The 22,655-nt window shown below is 40.4% G+C and overlaps 1 protein-coding gene across 2 annotated transcripts in view; it reads right to left on the bottom strand.

The window, feature by feature from the left end:
* The window catches only part of rxfp1 (relaxin family peptide receptor 1), a 77,292-nt gene that overhangs the window by 21,075 nt on the left and 33,562 nt on the right, over positions 1–22,655 (bottom strand). For both annotated transcript variants that reach the window (XM_061047597.1, XM_061047596.1), the window contains exons 3-7: positions 12,238–12,321; positions 7,602–7,707; positions 3,429–3,500; positions 1,362–1,433; positions 63–134 (exon numbers count right to left, since the gene is read on the bottom strand). In XM_061047597.1, coding sequence (XP_060903580.1) covers positions 63–134; positions 1,362–1,433; positions 3,429–3,500; positions 7,602–7,707; positions 12,238–12,321 — 406 coding nt within the window. The remainder of the gene's footprint in view (positions 1–62; positions 135–1,361; positions 1,434–3,428; positions 3,501–7,601; positions 7,708–12,237; positions 12,322–22,655) is intronic.

Below are 22,655 nucleotides of genomic sequence, written 5' to 3'. Positions count from 1 at the left end.
TCCATGCATGCAGTAGTTTATATTCTTTTGAGAAAGCATCTATCAGAGGAGGATGAACATACAACCACTCCAGCTTGTGCAGGTCCTTGAACACACCGGGCATCAGGACGGATATCTTGTTATAGCTCAGATATCTGAGAGAGGAAACAAAAAGTTCAATACACTAAAGGAAAAAGAACGCGTTCTTTAATTGCACAGCAAAGTATTCTAGAGTAGTTTCAACCAATCAACCGATCAATCAACCTTTATTCATATAGCACCTTTCAGACACATTCGATTACAAGCGCTTCACAAAGGCGTGGAAAAGCGATTGACAAAAGGTTGTTTGTTCAAAAAGATGAACAGATCAATGCAGACCAAAAACACGTTTATAAAATAAAGACGGATGATAACAATAGGAGACAAGAAATGAAAAAAATACACACAAAATCTGTTTAAAATGTTTGTTAACGGGGTGTTGGTGGTTAGCGGATAGTGTGTGTGCCCTATGTACGGAGGCTATAGTCCTCCAAGCGAGCAGCCCGGGTTCAAACCAGGAACCTTCTCGCTGTGAGGCAACAGCACTAACCACCATGCAGCCCTAACTGTTACCTAGTTCTTTTTAACACTTATTATATGCGGTCCACTCTCTTATAAAGTTTATAACAGACCGTCGATGAAGTGATTGTGAGATTTAAACATGTTATTTTAAAACCACAGGCATTAATCTGCTGCTGTGACAATTTCCACTCCTCGGGGGGGGGGGAAACTATTTTTAACATCTTCGGGAGCCTGACTGCAGGGAGCCGCTGCCCTTCAGCCACAACAGAGTTAGTATTCAGGCCACAAGGGTGATAAGGACTCGCTCACAGTTGGAGTAGAAGCTGAGGGATTTGTATAGATATATTATTATTACACATAAATACAGCAGAAATCAGGTCTATCCTCATGACACACTAATGTCTACAATGAGCTGTGTTGTTGTCGGAGCCGTGTTTACATGGACGGGACGGCTTTTTAGTTTTTTAAATCAACACAATTAAATCAATATTTGGAAGAGTGTATTTGTGGTAATGCACGGGCAACATCATATTTTCTGTTTTGGTGTGCGAGCGGGCTCAGCACAGACTTCCACACAACTAATCTAAGCAGCAGTAGTGAGAAGTGGCCATTTTGTAGCCTGAGTATGATAAGACTTTCCCTTCCAGCTGAGTTGCACACAGCCAGAGCTTTTGACTCATCTCCTGCAAGCTCAGCTTCAGGAGTCCGTCAGAGCTGATGCTCTGCTTCATTCTGTGTATACGATGTAGACACAGCCTTCATAAGCAGATTCTTACAAAAAAACACATGTGACAAATGTTACAAGAATCAGCAGAACTCACAGTCTTGTAAGATTATACAGCCCTCTGAACGCGTCAGGACTCACATCTTGAATTCTGTTGTGCTGCAGATATCTGTGAAAAGAAGCACATGAACAGTTGAAAAATATAAACATCGCACAAAAAGAAAGTTTGACAGTGGCAGAGAAGATTGGCAAGTTTTTCATAAGTGCAACCCACATACTCGTCTCTGCTGCTCATCCCACAAATGCATGTTCCTTACAAATGTGGCACCATTGAAAAGGGAAATAAACAGGCTTTCCGACCGTTCAAGAAGTATTGCCAAGAAGCATCTTTACAACAAAAAAATAATCCACCTAACACAAATTTCTTTACTTTATGTGCAATGTTTATAAAACATTTGAACATATTGGATTCAGAACAAAAAACGCTATTCTGAAACTGTAGTCTGGTGCGTGTCATTGATTCTTTTATTTACCTCACTTTCACTTCCTGTTTTGACATTGGAGAAACTTTTATCTGCACTGTAACAATATGTCATGTATTCATACAATCCTAATTCATTTTAAAGATAAAGATAAGAAAAAAAATCATTTTAAATATCTAATTTTTGCTCAGTTTTGTGACATTTATTTGCATAGGACTGTGAAGAGTGACAGGAAAAGTTAGTAGAAGAGAGTCGGGGGATGACATGCAAATGACAAGCATCTCAAACCCCAGACACCACGAGGCATGAGGCCTCCGCACATGTGACGCACGCTCTAAACAATCTTAACTTTCGTCCCATGTAGGGATTAAATTTCATTAAATTGAAGTCCCTTTTTTATTGCTTGTGTTTCCTAAATGTCATTGAAATAGTTAGACCGGCCACTTTTAATTGCTTTGATGTTTATTATTAACTAAAGTAATTAAAGCTGCCATACTTTTCCTCAGATTTGATTTCTTAATAAGGTAAGTGAACTTTGTTTTCCAGATTTTTGATGAGTAACATAACGTTTTCAAGCATCACTGAGGTTTTTAGAAGGTTTTAGGCAGTTTTAGGTCTAAATATGTACCGAGTTATTCTGGTGCAGACGTTTAAAGGAGATCTATTATGTTGAACCATATTTAAAAACATCCTTATTATGTTACCATGTTGGAGGTCCATAATAAACCATGGCAACTTTTTTTAAACACAAGATACACAGTTGTTGGCGCAATCCCCGGACGTGGTTTCCTACTGCTCTGAACGAGACTTTTCGGGATCTTTGCGAGACTTGGCCAGAACCTGACCCCGGGTTCTGCCGTCGTATCAGAGCAGAGTTCTAGGACACGCCCACCCTGAAGCCCACTCTAATTTCCCTGCAACTACAAACAGAGCTGGCCAATCGGAGGAAAGTGTGCTCGTGGGGAGGCGGGCCTTAAAGAGACAGCAGCTGAAATGAAACGTTCCTACTTAATGGGTGTCCAAGACTGACATAATTAATGGTGAAAGTGAGGATAATAGATCTCCTTGAATCCTTCAGTCACACTCATCCCAACAGACCTCCGCAGACATCTACGTTCAGCCGTTTGTGTTATTCATTCTGATTTTTATTTATGTATATCTACAGAAAGTTTTCACTGCGGTTGAAGCTTCAGAAGCTGAAGACTGACAGTCTGACACGACAAACAGTTTCCTGGCTGAGGATAAGACCTGTTCTCTGTGTGTGGTAGATAAGAACTAGGTCGGCAATGAATGAATCCATATGCAGAACAGAACAATGGCTTCTGTCAGTGTTCCCCTCAAGTCGTCTTTGCCTTAAACACATCTGCTCTGTAGTTCAGAAACGCTTTGTTGTATCTGTCATTCAAAGGATCGTTATTATCTCCGCTCTGTGGCGGATGCTGGGCTCAAATTTAATTAATCATATAGCCTCTCATGCATGGTAATAATAGTGTTTTATTATAAATGGGGCGTTCATGAAAGCAAGACACCAGACTGAGCTGAGTGCAGATAAAAAAACAAATAATAAGTACTTGTAGAAATGTGGAAAAATACATTATGTATACCGGGATATCTATCTATCACCCCTAGCCGTAACATTTATATTAAAATGACATAAAATCCATAATTCATGGGATACTCACAGCTTCTGCAGGCTCTGGTATTTGAAGAATATGTTTGCTTTCAGTGTGTGAAGGTGGTTTCTTTGAAGAGACCTGAAAGATAGGAAGAGGTTTTATATAACAATTCAGATTGAGGTCTTAGCCTTTCATGAGTTGATTTAGTTTCTGTTGTTTTCTGTTTGATTTGATCTTTTCCTTCCCTTGTGTTTCTCACTCCTCCTCAGGTGTATTTGTTTCTGTTATATTCTTGAGCTCTCTTGTAGTTCTTGTCCCCAGTGTTTCATGTCTTGTGTTAAGGCCCCGACACACCAAGCAGACGGCAAAGAACTATTGGTGTCTGGCGCCAAAAATCAGGGTTCGGGAGGCAGACAAATTCTCTACTTTACAGAGCAGATTAAAAACTTTGCTTTTTCAATAACGCATATAGTTAATATCTCGCTCGCTCTCTCTCTCTCTCTGCAGGCATATGTATTAATGCAGCTCACTTACTGTAAATATTCATGTATTATTCTGGCTGTTAAAAGGCTGTTTTTCCTCTCCACTGTATCTATGCTCAATGTTGCTTTGTGCTGTGCTCATGGTCCCAAACTCCATTCAATCTGCAGAGTCTCTCTGCACCTTTAAGAAAAAGCTAAAGACCCGGCACTTTCATGAATACCTACTAACTTAATGATGATGGTCTCCATATTATTGATGATGATGATGGTAATGACCATGGTTTGGTTTGATAACGACGACTTATAAGATGGTTTCTATACTGATTAGAGCTCTCAAGAACTGCCCTCAATGTTGTGCTTTACCTTTGGTCACTTCCTGTCAGCACCTGTGTGTCCAATCAGACTCAAAGCTGATCGTTTACTGATGCGTTTCCTCTTTTCTAGATCCTTCCTTGTGTTGTACTTACTCTCTCTGATGTATGTCGCTTTGGATAAAAGCATCTGCTAAGTGAATTGTAGAATTGGTGCAGAATGGTGGATTAATGTTTAGAGTACGGACAAGACCCTGCTCTTTTTCTTAAGTGTCTTAACATAACATTTGTGATGAATTGGCGCCACACAAATAAAGATGAATTGATCTGTTGGCGGATTGCTCTCGTTCTTCGGGCAGAAGCATGCTGGACCTGAGAGGATTCACTCTCACACACACAGCTAATGAAGAGTGAAGAAGCATTGTTTAGAGTGTGTGTTAGGTGGAATCATCTCGTCAAGTTTGTAAGAAGAGAAGTCCACACCATGTGCATATAATACGTGTCTGGCTTAATATTGAAACAAAACCTAGAGCCCTGTCTGAAACCACCTTAGGTAGGCAGGTCGCAAATATCTCAAAACTTTAAAGAAGACGTTCCAACTTTATAAAAAACACAACAAACGTCTTTTATAATAAGACGATTACCAGATAATCCAATCTGTAAAACTGGTCATTTACATCCTTCTGTTATTTAGCATTTGATAAATGATCTCAAAGAGGCTCCGAAGCTTTTAACGGATTAGAGTCTGATTGAAGGATAATCCATTCAAAGAACATTATTGTATCATTGAGCACATGGAGGGGGTCAGTTTTGGGACTCTTAAGATTTAAACAGCCTCTCTATGGGCTCACATCTTTATGTCACACAGTTTTACCTCCCTACTTAGATCTGATTCTGGTCCATTTCAGACGTACTGATTGTAAAAACACTGATCACTATTTAGGTCTCATGTTAGAAGATGTTCATATTCTACTTAATCTTACCTACTTTTCTGTGGATTCTTGGGATTTAGCGGACTGTTTAAACTGCTCAAACCTGAAGTAAATAAATGGTTTCAGTTTGATAAACACCATCTGTTCACGGCTTCTAGTTCCACTTGTTGGAAGTTTCCTTCACAAAGAGTCAAAAAGTTTGCTTTAAGATCTGCTTTTGAAGAAAATGGTTTAATGTGAGGTTCGATTCATGCTGCACAATCAAGCGGAATTTCATGATTATTGCAAAAAACCCATCGCAAAAGTCTGAATTTATCACAATAATAAAGAGAAATGCATTCTCCCTCAGCTTGCATACATTTTACCTACAGGATGGTATTGCGGCGGCTAATATTGAAGAATGCCTGGTAGATGACTCCAAAGGAGCGATAACACGTCTCAATTAACTCTAACACCGCTCCCTGCAGATCAGCCTGCATCAGACCCGACTACCACAAAACCATACCTTCATTGTTATGATCCTGTTTAATGGATTGTGATGACTGTTAGACAGGGACACAAAGCCAGGTTGTGCGATATTAAAAGATAAAACTGATTCAACAAAACATTAGTAGAATGCTAGTCCTGTCGTGTAGAAGGAAACTCTTGCACTCTCCATGCCAGCAGGGGGCGGTAGTCTGCAATCGTCATTCCAAAAAGGGATAAACTGCAAGAGGACGAGGACGGAGAAGAATGCAGATATATAAAACGTTGTTATGATACGAGATGACCATTTCCACACCGCTGTCGCTCAACACTCGCAGTATAGGTACTTCTAATCGAGGATAATGTCTGATACAAAGTTAAAGTCGTTTACTTGCTTTCTGTCTTTCCTCTCATGCACTGATTCTTCTCATGCTTAGCTGAACAGTGATTCATCTCACCAACCGCGCCGGCCGACGCTGATTCAACATGTCGAATCAGCCGAAAAAATGCAGACAGGGGCAGAGGGAGCTTGACACACTGCAAAAACTAGGGCGACGATCTCCTTGATGTGCCAGGATCTTAAAGACCTACAAAAAATGATTCAGTGGATACCTTCTTCAAGACGGGATCCGAAGGAAACACTGGAGCACATAAATCACTCAAGGCAAATGTAATAAAGGTGCATTTGTGTGATCCAGTATTTTATTTGTTAATACCTGTCTTGAAATGTGCAAAGTTTTCAGAGGAAGACAAGGCGATGCTGTCACTAATGAGAAAATAATGATGATTGTAATAGCTAGAAGGTATTCATTATACTAATATTATGCATTACAAGGAAATGATGACATGTGAGTGAGGAAGAAGACAAGAGCTTATAATTAAAACATAACTGCCTGGTTGTTAGATTTTCAAGGTGACATAACGCTCTCAACTTTATATAAATTGGTCACAATCCAGATACAAAAGCTCCAGCTCATTGGAAGAAGCTTTGAACTGGAGAAGCCTTTCGGAGGAGAGGTGAAAGTTAGGATCTTCAACCGAGTCCACTTGCCTTTGGATCAAGCTTCGACCTACTGCTGCTCTTTATACTATTTTACTCTTATTTCCTAAACAGGACTTATAGTGTTGTAATTGTGTTAGGACCCCCTTAAGAATGAGATGCTGCATCTCAAAGGTCACATATAATGCAAAATACACTTCACCATGTTTTTCTAACTCTAACATGTGTCTCTAGTCCGTCTACAAACCCCCCAATGATGAGAAAAGCCCATCCTCTCCGTCTTCTGCCTGCTCCACTTTTCAGAAAATGTGTGCTCAAACAGGCCGTTTGGAGATTTTCCCTTCATGACATCACAAAGGGCAGTAGCCCCTCCCCCAGGTGGGTGACACTCCCACAGCTAGGTGTTTGTTCTGTCCTCTGAGTCTGCCTTCTCACCGTAAACAATAGGACATGGAGCGAGAAAGCCCGGGTACACCCAAGCCCTTCCAGAGAGGGGGGCGTGGTCAGACACAGCTCATTTACATATTTAAAGGTACAGACACAGAAACAGCCTGTTCTGAGCAGGGCTGAAATAGAGGGGTTTATAGACATGATCAAATACAGGATCAGAGTGGATTTAGAACAAGACACTTCACACACATGTTTTGGGGAGCTCTGAGACTTATTTACACTGGTTGAAAAGTAGTGTGATACGTGACCTTAAAAAGATAAAACTCTTACTCGTAATGTCTGAAAGAAACTTTTTTTAATTTGACAAAATTACAAGCATGTGATTCCAGCTCTTTAAAGAATATAAAGGACTCACATTTTTCAGCATGCATTGCATTACTCACCTCCACTCTCACAGTCTCACCTTAAACTCTCGTTTTCAATTGAGTCACTAAATCATCTAATTGCAAATGCCGGTGCTCTCTATGATGGCGAGGTCATCTCTTATCTGTGGCTGCCCTTTTCTGCCTTTACGCTCACAGCCAGCGTGAAGGCTTCCTGTGCACTTGCTTCAATCTCTCACAACATTGAATAGAAGCATCATTTAGTTTTCCACTCACATCATCGTTACATTCACAGCCACCACCGGGACGTCTCGAAGCTGAGCGCCGTCACAGTCCAGCTCCAGGTCTCGACACTGGCAGAGCTCAGGGAAAATCCCCAGCACTAGAAAGATGAAGAGCAGAAGAAATGCTGTGGGGTGTGAAAGAGTCAATCCTGCAGCTTTTCTGAAGAATACAAAGGCTGAGATTAACATTTTTAAGAAACATCCATGACGAATAATTTTTTGATTTCCTGTGATGTGACGTCGTCTTCTTATAATCCCTTTATAATCTTTAATCTTCTTATGATCATTAATCCCAGTGCCTTTATTCTTTTATTCACTTTCACGGCTGCTGCTGTTTCTACTCTAAATCTGCATATAAATGTATTTTCACTGATTTTTTTACTTTGGCATTTTGTTCTTGCCTTTCTGTATCCTGACTATTGATGCTTATTCTGTTATATTTCCTGCCTTTGCTTTGTCGGTCAAAGCACTTTGTGTCCTGCTGCCACTCAGACCTTCCTAACTTGCATGTTGTTCACACAGCCAGAGGCGATATTCACAGCGGAGAAGAGCACGTTTCTTACACACAGGCTAACAGAGAAACTCTTAATAGTAAAAGAACACTTTTTTGTGATTGGCTGTCATTTCAAGATCACGTCGGTGTAAACAAAAACTCTATCCTCTTTCTTTAAGAAGAACAACAACAACAGGCGAAACCTGCTGGGTGTTCCTTTTGTAAAAGCAGCAGTGGGTGTATTTTTTATTTCTTTTTACAGTACACATTCAGAAGCTGGAATTAATAGTAGGGGGAAGGAAGCATGGGCGTTTGTTTTGAAACTGCTGTCAGATTATTGGGAGAAGCAGGATGCATGAGCAGAGAGAAGCTTACGCAGAAAAATAACTGAATCTTCTGTGTCAGAATAATTTTGACAATTTGACCTCCTCTGAACTATTTGAGTTGTCATGTTGTGTGATTTAGTGCAGACACGATATGTCAACATTTAGGTGACGCATGCATTACCGGTGCTCAAACAGATGTCATACTAATTAAATACTGCTGTCAAAAATTAACTGAATGTAGTTGACAGTAAAAAATTAGCTCCATTTATTTGCAGGAAGAGAGAAAACCTGTCAGAGTTTGTGTTATTTGGAAAGCTGATTAAAACTGATTTGTTTGAAAACCAGTGCAGGGAGGTAAAACTGGAGAAATGACCTACAGCGCAGTACATAAATAACACTTAAAAAGTACATTTCAGCCAAACCCAAATTAAGGCAAACGTCCATAACGCTCCTGTGAGGAGTTCTTAGCATGACCATCAGCGACCATACACTTACTACTTCTTCTAAGTGTTTTTAATCGCTGCAATGGGGAAGAAGACAGACAACATGATTAACAGCTTGAGGAGGAAACATAGTCTGTAAATATTAATGTTTGAAGCCTGAGTGAAGTCACCCGTCTGTTCCTGCAGGGGGCGCTGGAGTCCAATCGAAGGCGGTCTCCATGCTGGAAATCCTGTCTCAGCCTAACTTTCAGTCGACCTAACGACAGGCTGAGAGCTGGAGCTGAGGCGGGTTTTAAACCTCTTGATAAACCTTTACGACCCCGTACAGTGTGTGCCGATCGAGACATGAGCTAATCAGACTCGTGGGCACGTTGTAGAGGTCTGTCAGGAGGCTTTAGTCTGGCCTCAGCTCCAGATCTTTACCCGATTCGTTGACTGAAAGTTTGTGTGAGAACAGCATTTCCCCCTTCAGAAACCAATGGGTGACGTCACTGAGATTACATCCATAACAACAAATACCAAGAGGTTTACATGTCTAAAGAATTTGTCTTTTGGTGTTATTGACAGTGTTGGGCAAGTTACTTTAAAAAAGTAATTAGTTACAGTTACTAGTTACTTCTCCCAAAAAGTAACTAAAGTAGTTACTGAGTAACAAATTATAAAAGTAACTAGTTACTTTGGAAAGTAACTACTGTGTTACTTTCAAGTAAATTTTTAAATGCGTGTCAAAGAATTTGGACCCCACCTCCACCCCTCTTTAACAGAACTTAAAATACATGTTCAATTATTTATGATAAATCTGAATATTATAATGAAATGGACACTTAATACAATCAATAATTAACAGAAACAGTGTACACAAATCTAAACTATTTTAATGTTGCTGTGGGACAAAGTGAGACTAGCCTCCAATCAAATGTCATGAATTATTGTAGATATTATAATTACTATGTTTATATAGTGGATCCGTAAAAATGACATAATAGATGTTTTGTCTGCTGTGGTAGACAAATATTCGAATTTCTCAAAATGTCTGTTTGAGCTCGACATTCATTTGAGCATGTTGGGCGTCTATATAGTTTGCGAACGTCTTTCTGCATGGCAGGCCAACTCCTGCTCTGACCGCTATTTTGGCAACTAGTGCTCTGAAAGACTCCGACTCAACCATCGATAATGGCAGCATATCCTCCACAACATACCTGGCTACCAGTTTGTTTAGCTCGGCCTGAGACAAAACGTGTGGTGGTGGTGGGGCCGACTGTGCATGCTTTCGAATTTGTGTAAACAACACCCGCCCAACTCTACCTCTGATTGGCTCACCATGAAGTTTTACTCTACCTCAGCCAATCGTCATCATTTATGCGATTCTCTCGTGTCCGCACTCACCAAAGAGGAAGAACAGTAAGAAACATCTTTGCCGCTCGGCTTAGAGATCTAGTTGGTCTGATGAAGAACAGCTTCAGTCATAGTAACGCGCCGCATTTTTTGGCAGTAACGGTAACAGCGTTATAATGATGGGAAGAGTAATCAATTAGATTACTCGTTACTGAAAAAAGTAACGCCGTTAGTAACGCCATTATTTATATCGCCGTTATTCCCATCACTGGTTATTGATGCATTACAATAAGTATAAAAATAGAATGACAGCAACCAAAGTGAAAGCAGTATCCATACTGTCAAGAAACAGAAACAGTGTAAAATAAGAATACATAAAAAATATTTTTTTTCTGCATGTGAGGGGCTGCATATCCAATAAGCCATAAAAAGACCCCTAAAAAAATACATCTTCTCCAGTGGGAATTCTTTAATGAGCAGGGTCGGTCTTAATATGTTCCACTCTAGAAACTGGAATGAGATTTAATCTTTAGTGTTTCATTTCTCAAACTAATAATCCAACTTCCGTCCCGACTTCACACTGTTATTCAGCCGCTGTGCAGAGGAGAGATAAGAGGCAGGCTGCGAACATACTCTCTCGCTCTCTCTTTTTTCATTTCCTAACATTCTCATACTTTTCACAGAAACAGCGTGAATGCATTCCAGGAGAGGCCATTATTGCCTTTTCTCTCTCTTATGGTCAGCCTATCTCTCTCTCTGCCTTTGACTGCAGCCCTCAGAACAACTTTAGACACTTCTGATTTCAAATGTGGTCGCACAACATGTTGCACAAACGGGTTCTATTGAGTATAACTCATCTCTCTCTCTTGGGGTTTGGATGGACTGGGTCTTTATTGTCTGTAGGAGTGCTCTTTCAATCCCCAGATAGAAAGAAGGAAAGAGATTTGAGGTTGAAGTTTGAGTAGCAGCTGGCTGGAACTTGTTTTCTTAAAGAGAGGAAAGTAGAGGCACAAACCCCTCCAGTTTAGTTTCTAACTCCAGAGCTTCCCCTGACTCTCTTAAGGCAAAATGCTGCAGTTCAACTCAAAGGAAATAAGTTATCTGAAAGGTGATTAAACATGCCAGGCGGATGGAAGGGAACAGTTTTTTTGAACGTCAAACCAACAGGTGTTGCAGTGATGGAAGCGGGCAAGAGAACTGTTTCAGATAGAAGTGATTGTACCCGACCTAAAAAGCCTCTGCATGTTTCTAATAAGCTCCACGAGCAGAAACGTGCTCAAACTAGGATCAATATTGGAGATGCTTTTGAAAAATGGAGAGAGGTTAGAACACAGAAAGGTTTACAGACCCATGCAGAGCTGGATAAACACTGAAGCTTCAGTGTCCACCACATGGTGACCTGTGTGAGCATCCACTCTAGAGAGGAGGAGGGGGGGACAGCTCTCTACAATGTTTACAATTTGGACTGCAGTACCCATTTTAAACACTAGGTGTCAGAGTTAAATTTTGCTCTTTTAAAGAGTTTAAAAAATACTGTCTGAAGTCAACTTAGATTTTTCAGTTTTTTTGCATCGTCATGTCACTCTGAATTTCAGAAAAGGGCTTCATATACAAATCAATAAAAGTGGATTGTGTGATATTTATCTGTCTTGGAGAAGTCTAATGCATCCAGAACTGTATTCTTACCTCCCCAAGAAAGCTCACCAAACATCCACAAAATCAACCCAGCAAACCAGCTGGAGTCATGAGGACATGACCCCTCCCCGGCTTCTCACTTACAGATAAAGACTAGAAGCAAATATGATAAACCCCGGTAACTTCACAGAAAGTTTTTAACAGGTCCCTCGGAGAATAAGTACGATATTTCAGCTGTGACAAATGAATGGTTCAACCTTACACTGGTCATTAAAGCAGATTCAATCGGCAGCCCTATTATAGAAGAGGGAGGAAATCTAGGAAAGCTTTTTCCGGAACAGATTGAACAACAGTACAAAGTACAAATATGAATAATCAAAGTACCAGGATACTCACGGCATAAATTGGACCTGGTCCCTGTGTCTGAGCTCGGCATTCCAAAATACTTGTCGAAAAGATGTGGCCATCCGTTATTATCTCCTGGAAGAGAGAAAACGAGAGAAAGCAAGGGGTTACAATCTTTTACATGCCCCTCACAATAAATCGACTTCCTCTAAAATTCAATTTGAGGTGGTTCAAAGTCTCTTTTCTATCAGACTTCTGTGCACGCATTACAGTTCTTCTCGCCCTTCACTCTTCTGTGATGGACTGATGAGCTTTTTCATTTTTTGCTCTGGACAAGATCAAGGCCGTTCTTCTTGCTTTATAATCGTTTTAGAGATTGAATAAACATGAAGCCACTGGCTTTGCAAATAATTCGAGCAGCTTTGATTGGATATTTTTTTATTTAATTTCCCTTTAAATCAACCGAAAGCAGACTTTTGGTACCTTTAGCTTGGTATATAATCATGACCTTCTTTTGAATGTGTGCTTTAGAAAAAAATGTGTCAAAGTTCAATGCAGGAAAGATAAGTTTGTAGTTTAACCAGAAAGGCTTGGGATAAAAACATCAATATTGTTATTGTCCTTACTTGTGTGATACAATCATCATATTCACTGGTGCCAAATATCAACTGAACGGATTTCAGGGGTGGCTGTGGCTCAGTGGCAGAGTCGACGAAGCGGTGGGAGCAACTTGGAGTTAAGTGTCTTACCCAAGGACACATCGGACATGTGGCTGCAGGAGCTGGGGATCGATCCCCGACCTTCCATTGTGGGCCACGTATCATATCGTATTATATTTTATTGTATGGTATGTTATCATATTGTGATTCACACCTCTGCTACCAGACACCCACATTAACAACACTTATTACTGCTCTTCACATTTTAAATTAGAGAGCTGAAGCTCAAGTGCAAATCTATTTCAGATCTCCTCATCTGACATCCACTGTGCTCCCCTTGTTGGGCAGAAGAAAATATTTTTTTAGGTCACATCAAAGCTGAGCGTGTGACTGTGACTGTTGATATATCATCTGATGCGTCACCTAGATAATCCCAGTTATATGCTTCCTGTGAGCTGATCTGCAGGATGTGGATCACGACACATCATCTCGTCGTCGGCTTATCTCACCCTCCTGGGAATAGTTACTGCAGGTCAACTGGCACAAACGCACACATGGCCGGAATATTTTTGACAGAGGGACGTGAGCAGCAGCCAAGACGATGTCAGATCTTAAAAAGGGAAAAAAATGACCTGATTCTTCTGACAAGTAAACAAATAAAGAGACCAGACCGCACTGTTGACTGCTGTGTGGATGTTAAGAGAACTTCAGTTATTTAAACTGATTGGGAATGTATGCATGCATTTATTCACTTCTATTAATCAAGCAAAGTTTGAGCTTGAAAAACTTGGGGTTTAGTGTCTTGCTGAAGGACACATCGGACATGTGGCTGCAGGAGCTGGGGATCGAACCCCTGACCTTCCGGTTCAGAGACGACCGACTCTACAAACTGAGCCACAGCCGCCTACATCATGTCATAAATGTGCAGCTCAAGATTCACAGTCAAGCGTTTTTCCCCCAGAGTTTTCAAAAAACATTTTGTGCCTGACTAACTTTGTCTACCAAAGAAAAGTTTCCTAATAAATTCTTCTGTTCTTCTCTACGTTGAGGTTTGGTTGACAATTTACAATTTACTGTAAGTCGGTGTCACTTTCAAAATCCAAGGATGCACTTTCACAGTCCACTTAAAATGTCTGGAAAAAGTCTGAATCCCTAAAAAAATACTCTATTTACAATAATATATACAAGAGAGACAAGCAGCAAAAACGCCCAGATGGTTTTAAGGGATTGCAAACGCCTGTGCAATGCTTTAATCCAGCTCTGGCAGGCTCACAAGTTTCCACACGTGCCAGTCCAGGTTCAAGGACTTCTTCAAAGTGTTTTACCTTTCTTACAATCCAGCCGCTTTCTGACAACTCACAACTTCAGTCTCCAATTAAACCTGAAGTCGTCATCTGCTGCTTTTTCTCAGGTAATGATTATTTAGGATGATTATCTACGTCCCAACGACATTTCCATAACCTCTGCTTATGTATTTTAAAGACATATATCTGGCGGGAATTCATATTATTGAAAAAGAAACAGTTTACCTGTGTGACATGGTAACTGTAGCCATGACGACAGTGATCAGTATTATTATGTGGCTTGGAGAAAAAGCAACCTCTTTCTTTTTTTAATTTCCAGCAGTAAGTTGTCTGAATGTGTTTGTGAATCTGAAAACAGGAAGTCAGGGTGAGTCAGTGCCAATCAGCACAATGAGGATGTAGAGCTCTGAAAGGCCTCATCCCCTCTGTGAGCAGAGTCAACATGATCTGCATGTCAACGTCATGAACCGCTCAGTGCCCACGACAAACTACAAGGTGATCAGCTGGAATGTGGATACTAGGATAATATACGAGAACATCAGCACCGCCCTCTTTCAAATCAATACTGTCAGACTTTCAGTGCATTTTGTCTGCATGAACATTCAACATGACGTCTACCAAAGAGGCGTAGTTCAGTTTATTCAATGCATAACACTGACTTGCAGTTCATTGGGCGCTGGTGGAGCAGTGGTTGGTGTGCACGCTCCACTGTACAGAGGCTTTGGTCCCAGGGTCGAATCCAGCCTGCGGCTCCTTTACCCGCATGTCATTCCCCACTCTCTCTCTCTGATTTCCAACTCTATCCACTGTCCTATCTCCTCAATAAAAGGCACAAAAAGCTTGATTGAGTGTGGGCTAGTGCACACAAGGGGGTAGAGAACAAGCAGGGAGACAAGGGAGTCCATCCTCTCTCCGTCTTTTGCCTGCTCCACTTTTCAGAAATGATTCAAACCAATCAGAGTGCCAGAGATCATGTTGCTATTTACACGGCAGATTTTAAGCTTTTATTCAGAGACAGACTGAACTCAAGAATGCGCCATGCAACTTCACTCATCAATCCCTCCAGGAAGTTGCGACCAATCCCCACGAATTCTGGGCGACCTTGCAATTTTGTCCAATCACCGCAACTTTTCTGCAAATTTCACTAATCCCCACTCGTGCGTGTGTGAGTGCAACTTGCATTGCAATTTTCTTGAAAAGCTGCCGCGAAATCAGGCATTGTAGGCCGCAACAATCCCCAAAAAAGTCTCTGCGAAATCCTGGAGGGACTGACTAATACAACAGTTAAACGCTGCAGGAGATGTAAGATCTAATACCATTGAATCTGTGCCATGTGCCGGGTTTTATAATAAATACTGGTGTGTGAGATATTGACACAAAGAGATTAATAATTAAGATTCTCTTTGGTTGTGTTAATTCCAGTGTTTGGCGGTTCTGTACAGGATTAAACACATGAAAAATAAGATAGAAGGACCACATCCTATAGAAGTGTTAATTAGGCCTAACAGCTCGTTTTGATGTATGGCTCCCCTTTTATGTTTGTATGCGGTCCTCTATGAACTCACACAAGGATACACATGAAGCATTATATCACTGTTCAGTCGTTTCATGGGGTACAAAATTATGTTAAGTGTGTTTGATTGGTCTTTAGAACCCTCACACATCTTGTGTTTTGACGGTAAATGTTGAATGTACAAATAAAGCCGTGTGTCTTCTCAAGATTCAAGATTCAAGATTTTTATTTGTCCCATGCTCATACAGATGTGCAGTGAAATGTAAGGACTGTTCCGCAAGGCCATGCAATAAACACTCACATTACTAATACACATGAAATACAGTAAGATAGAATATAATGTAAAAGATAAAAAAAAGAATTCTTTGAATGTACAAAATATAAAATATAGAGTAATGTAAACAGTGTAAAGTGTCCAGGGTGTCAAAGTGTAATGTGCAGATTGGAATGTGTGGTGTGTGTGCATCATGTAGTCACAGTTCTGTTTTGTTTTTAACTGAGGAGAGTGGAGTTAACAGTCCGGACAGCCTGAGGAAAGAAGCTCTTCCTGAGTCTTTCTGTGTTCGCCTTGATGTGTCGAAGGCGCCTGCCAGAGGGTAGCCACGTAAACAGTCCGTTACCTGGGTGGTGGGGATCACTCATGATCCTCTTTGCCCTGGCTGTGCTCCATAGTAACCGTGTACGAGATGGGTTGCTTGGTCCTCCTCTTTATTGGACACTGAAACATCTGTAATAACAGGAGTAATTAACCTGAACATTGGCAAAGACATCTGTGGATCCCGTCACACGAATTCATCCTCCTTCAGTGACCTCTAACATTTGCTGCTGCGCTCCTTGAGAGTGACATCAGCGATTCAGAGTGAAATATCTCCGACTGAATGTATTGCCGAAAAGGTTGAAACCGATTCAGAGCCCGGAGAAACATCAATCTCAGTGACTCTGGTTCCTCTGACATTTTCTGCAGTGTAATCAAGATTGCCCTTTTTATTTAAATATTTGGACCGCTACGGGATGGATCGCACTGAAAGAGACATTCAAGGTTTAGTTTTTTTAAGGTCTTTGGGTTTGTGACCAAACAATCGTACAATGCCAGCATCCTTATAGAATAATAGAATAGAATATAATTACTTTATTGATCCCAAACTGGGAAATTGTGGCGTTATCCAAACACACAATATTAGCAAATCTAAACACAATATAATATTAAATACAAAGTAAATAAGCACTAAAAATATCAAAACTAAGAATGAGAATATATACAACCAGGATTTAACTTAGCATTACTAGTCTTAAATAAGAAAAGATTAAATACAACATACTTTGCTGGAGATAGATGTAAAGTTATATAACAAAATAAAACTGTGTGCAAATTTCTACCATTACCTCGGACCGATTCTGTTCCCTTCTAATCTTCAAACTCTGTCATTTTTAAAGGAAAAAACCCTAAAAATGATCAAACACAAAGGTCACCTCCTGATGTCTGTGAATCTGAGTCTTGGTCATTGAGTTCATTTTTATTTAAGATTTTAAGAGTTCTTTGTTCTGCTTCTCTCACGGTGGAGAATTACGGAGGCTGCGTTTTGCGATTATGAAATGAAACTTTTGATCTTTTTTTGGTGCAGATTCAGGAGGCTCATCCGGCTCCACAGCACGGTGACAGAATTTAAGAATGAACCAGCTCAGTACATTAGCAGAACCTCAAAATGATTAGATTACAGCATGCAAAAAGGATCTGCTTCCAATCATTCAACAGTTAGTATGTGATGGTTATTTAAAGGTTGTGGAGCTCTGACATCGTACTCTAAATGTACATTTGAGGAAAGACAGACTGAGCTTCCTGCATGTATGTGCAGCATTCAACACTGGCATGAAACACTATTTCTACATCACGAGATCCCCTGGATGCAACATCAAAAGGGCTTATGATCGTATATATATGGTAATCATATGTTTTAAACATTAGCATTTCGGCTAGGCTTTAGATGGATGTAAAAAGTGCTTTGAATCTGCTTATCATTCACCCAATACCCCTTTGTATCGTAAATCTCCCCCTAAATATACTGTCACTTTGTTAATGTTGTTCATGAATAGATTAGATGTGATGTTTATGGCCTTTCGCACAGTTACAGGACGGTACAGGTACATTGGAAGATTTGCACATTTCTCCGAGAGTCATCCATCCATCCACCTATCATCTTTAAAGCTTTTCCCGTTCAGGCGATCCCAGCTGACAGCTCGGCCCCTGCCAACGGGTGATTAAACCAGGAACCTCCTCGCTGTGAGGCAACAGGCGCTAACCGACGTGCAGCCTGACCGAGAGTCAGCTCTACAAAAAAAGTATAAAAATGGACGAGCAATATATACATAAGAGAGGAGAAAAAATGAAAAGTGTTTAATTACAACTTAGAATATAAAAATATATATATATTTTTTTAAATGACACACTTTTATTTAAACTATAGAGATAAACACTGGTACAATGAAATAAAAAATATGTTTTCTTGTCCTGCTCTATATGCCGGACTATCCAGAAACAAAGATGAAGACTTTTCAAGTCCTGACACGTACAAGAACATTTGAACACATCACTCCGGTCCTCAAAACCCCTCCATTGGCTCCCTGTACATCACACAATCCTCTTATTGGTCCATAAAGCCCTCAGTGGTTCAGCTCCTGATCACAGACTACAACCCGACCCGGACCCTCAGGTCATCAGGTGGAGGTCTTTTGGCCATACCCAGAATTAGATCAAAGTCCGGAGAGGGGGGGGGGGGGGTTTAGTCACTGTGGTCCTTCTCTCTGGAACAAACTACCTGCTGACGTGAGGTCCATGACGACTGTCTCTACTTTTACAGCTAAACTCGTATGAATGTGTGAGTGAAAATATAACAAAGAGTACGATCTGTTACCTGCGTCTTGAGAAACATGTGTTATGAATTGGTGCGATACAAATAAAGATTGATTTTCAGACAGTTTTTCTGTGCAGCTGGCGTACATGGAGACCAATCTCACACACAGTGTCTTCATATAAACATGTGATCAACAATATGTGGGAAATCTAACCATTTTCTTTCTAATGTTCAAAGCATTCGTCATCGTCCCTCCTATATTAAGATTTATGTTTCTCATGTGCAGCACTATGACGGATCGAGCAGTGAAACGCCGCCCTCCCTCCTATATTTGGATTTATGATTAGCACGTTACCATTCAGTGGTTAGAAGTCAGCGGGGGGTCCGTCACACACACTCACCGCACACTGTTTGATAGTGGAATTCAAATCTCGCAGAGCTCAGCAGCTGTGGCTCTATCAGCTGGGATCAAAGCGATGGTGATAAAGAGACGGCAGCTCTGGCATGTATTGATAAGCTCTTGAATGTTTTGGAGACACGTCTCCCTTTAACGATTAGTTTGTGTTTGATCGTGTGATGATAGTTCCCTGGAACAATTGATCTTTCTATATCCCGTCCATGTAAACACTAGCACCGGCTCAGAAAAACATCACAGACAGCAGGGGTTATTTTCACAGGATATACTTGATTTCTGCTATATTTATGTGTAAAATGTCACACACTTTAAAGTCTTTCTGTGATTTTTCACACTTAAATATAATATAAATCAAGTATATCCTCTGAAAATAACTCTGTGAGTCATGACTGTCTACAATGGGTGTAACACCCGAGTCCCACTGTCTGTGATGTTTTCAGAGTTTTCAGAGTCCTATCTTCAGTTTGTTTACATCGCCTGGACGGCCGGCTGACTCCTCCCCTCGTGTATAAAAGATGTTTAATTGAGGGACTAGAGAAAAGAAGAATAACATACTGTACTCACTGATTAACTGTGTTTCTAGATCACGCTCATTTCAGGTAAATTTACATGCAGTGTGAAGATACGAGCAGAATAAAGATCGCTAGCATTAGCATGCTAACACAACAATGCAACAATCCTTTAAGTGTTTTTTAAATTGACTTTTTTTGCTGTCAATTATAGTTTTTTAAATAAGGAAACTAGGAATCGGCTGGTCAGACGTTGAAAATATCTAAAAGAAATCAGGGAAGGGTTAACAAATTCAGATATTTAATTATCTATTCTCACCTTCTGAGAATCACACCACTGAGAATCAAGGCTTTCCAAGAAGAGACAAAATTAGTAGATCGAACCTTTTAATGGTTTCTGAAAGGGCATTTGGCCCATTGTTTCTTTAACAGCATTAGTTTGGATAAGTGAATATCACTTCCACATGGAACATATCAAGTCTGTGGACAACAACATCATGCTAACACAAAATGACACAAAAGACAAAGGGGGGTTGCTGGAGAGTGCAGAAAAGTGAATATTAAAGCTTACAGGAATATGACTCACACTGACCACTGGGACAATAACAGGCTGAGGGTTACTGGAAACCTTTAATCTGGCCAAGAATGTGCAGCATAAAACAAAGACCCTTAAGGAGTGAAAGCTCACAGCAGCTAAGCAGTGGAATAAGACACCCACGGGAAACGGAAGGTTAGAAAGCAGTCGCGAGGGCTTAGTGGTTAGTTGGCACCAAATGTACGGAGGATGCAGTCCTCCAAGGGGGTGACCAGGGTTCAAGTCCGGCCTGTGGCTCCTTCCCTGTATGTCTTCTCCACTATCCCCAATTTCTTACTCTATTCTGTGTCCTGTCAAATAAAGGCAAGAAGCTCAAAAAATAAACCTAAAAAATAAAATCAATGCATGTGAAACCAAATGAAACCTTACATATAAAGTTATTATTATTATTTGCTCCTATTTTTGATATGCATCGCTAGAGAAAGATATTTGAGGAAGAGTACTCGATCTAAGCGTTAACTTCCCCAAGTCCAAAATAGCCTCAGGGATGGGCTGCTTGAGTACTCGCATTACCTTATGAATGAGTACTCTGGTATGCTTATACATCATTTACAGTAAAAAAAAAAAAAAAAAACGCTTTGCAAGGACCTCCTGGTGGTCCGCTATGTTTTGCAAGTGTGTACCAAAAATGACAAACATCCGACCGGTCTTGAACAGCTGATCAGGCCTTAAGTGAACACTGCACGACTAACGCCGAAATTGACTCCCCGACTTCCAAAATAGTCTTACGACTCAAATATCGGCCTGAAATCGTGCGGTGTGCGCCCCGGCTTAAATTACTTTGAAGTTCTTCACTTTGAGCTTCAAAGGCTGATTCATTTGAGACCATCATATTTTAATGACGATAGACACAAGATAAATAAAAAAAAACAGGAAAATGAACAACCGAACCAGTAATTAAAAAAGTGATGGCGTCAGTAGGGCCTACAGATCAATATTCAGGTTGATGAAAATAGGAGGAAGAGGATGTAGAGTGGAAGCCATTTGAAGTTGAACTTATAAACAGAGTACTAACATGACTGCAGATACACAGAGAGGACTAAAGACAAAATGTAATGGCACAAGGTAAAGGTAGGCTTTATGTTCCACTATGGACTGCCACACTTTGCTGGGAATGTTTTTTAAAAACAAACTTATGTAGCCGTTATCAGCAGTCACGTTTACAGCCTCTCTTCCTGCAGGACTCAGGACTGTGGATTAACATTACTTTTACCAAGGAACAAAGGAACTGATCAATGATTTAAGTCTCCCTCTCAGACAGGATATTATGAACTTTTACAACACCTTGAATAAACAACCGAGCGGAAACAGAACACTCTGCTATCTACGAATTGACCCCAAAGACATGAACTGTGACCGAAACCAAAGTCGTAAAATTGACCATCTGTTGAAGGACTGCTGAAGAACTGAATTAAACCACAGCTTTCAATTCTGCATCAAATGAACATTTATGTCTTTCTTCATCTAGATATTTGTAATTGTCACATTGAATGTATTATAATCATCTTTTTAAACTCAAAATCTGATCTTCAGAACAGGAATAAGAGTTATATTATGTTTAATAGGAATTTGATGTGGAGCGCTATTGCCATCTAGTGTTAGAATATCCATGAATACGTAACCTTCATAATTATACATTTAGACGTGTTATAAAGCAGACTCTTTGATATTAGCTATAGAAGGTGTTATTTAAAGACACCAACTTATTTTCCTACTTTATTAATATGTCTTATTAAGAATGCTGACTGTATAATATGTTTTTGTTCACCTACAGGCTGGGATTAACTGAGGATGTTCCCAGATGGTGTGATTTTCATCTCAACATGAATCTGATAGAAATGTTTGTCTAAATATATGACGTGAACCTACATCAACGTGGATCTGATAGAAATAATATCGAAATGAATGTATGGTGACGTATATATGTTTAGATTCTTATTCTTAATCTTATTGAGTAAACTCGGTTTAGTTTAAACAATTCTCCTCTGGTCAGAATGGGAGTCACCCGTGGGTGGCACCCCTCTTCTCCTGCAGACCCCCCTCTTCTCATCCAGCTGATGAGAGTTCACACTGAGCTCAGATCTTTAGGTTCTTTTTAGTTTTGGTTTCTTGAAGTTTAGAGCTTCAGGTCTTGCTCTTTTCTCTTTGGACTTCGGTCCGAATCACTTCTTTTAAGTTTGTGTCGTAGAGACGAGTCTCTGCCAAACTTTCTTTTTCACGCACAATTTTTGGAACATCAATCTTTCTGGCTCAAACAAGGTTTTTGAACTTTCTTCTCCAAAGTCTTTGCTCTTCAATTTTGAACGCCAATTCCTTAGTTTGGATTCATCAAGATGGTCATCCGGTTAATCTGAATTGGAAATCGACGTATCAAAAGACTCTTGAATATTTTTTCCTGTTGGATCCTCTTGGAGCTTCTGAGACGACGGCTGAACCGACGTACAATCTCCATCCCAGCTGCACACTCCAACCAAGTTGTCAAGGCATCTAATCTGGCCCGTGGACCTCTCTGGGCCTGAAAAGAACCGCTTGCCAGGGACTGAAACGCGGGACCAGCCGGCGGAGTTTAATTGAACACATCTCACAGTAAGACTGCTGATGGCAAGGGGTGTTGGAAGATTGAGT

This window comes from Labrus mixtus, chromosome 10 (genome assembly GCF_963584025.1).
Source record: "Labrus mixtus chromosome 10, fLabMix1.1, whole genome shotgun sequence".
NCBI classification, from domain to species: Eukaryota; Metazoa; Chordata; class Actinopteri; order Labriformes; family Labridae; genus Labrus; species Labrus mixtus.
The sequence above is the reverse complement of the archived record's forward strand: the minus strand, read 5'-3'. Positions and strand labels throughout refer to the sequence as shown.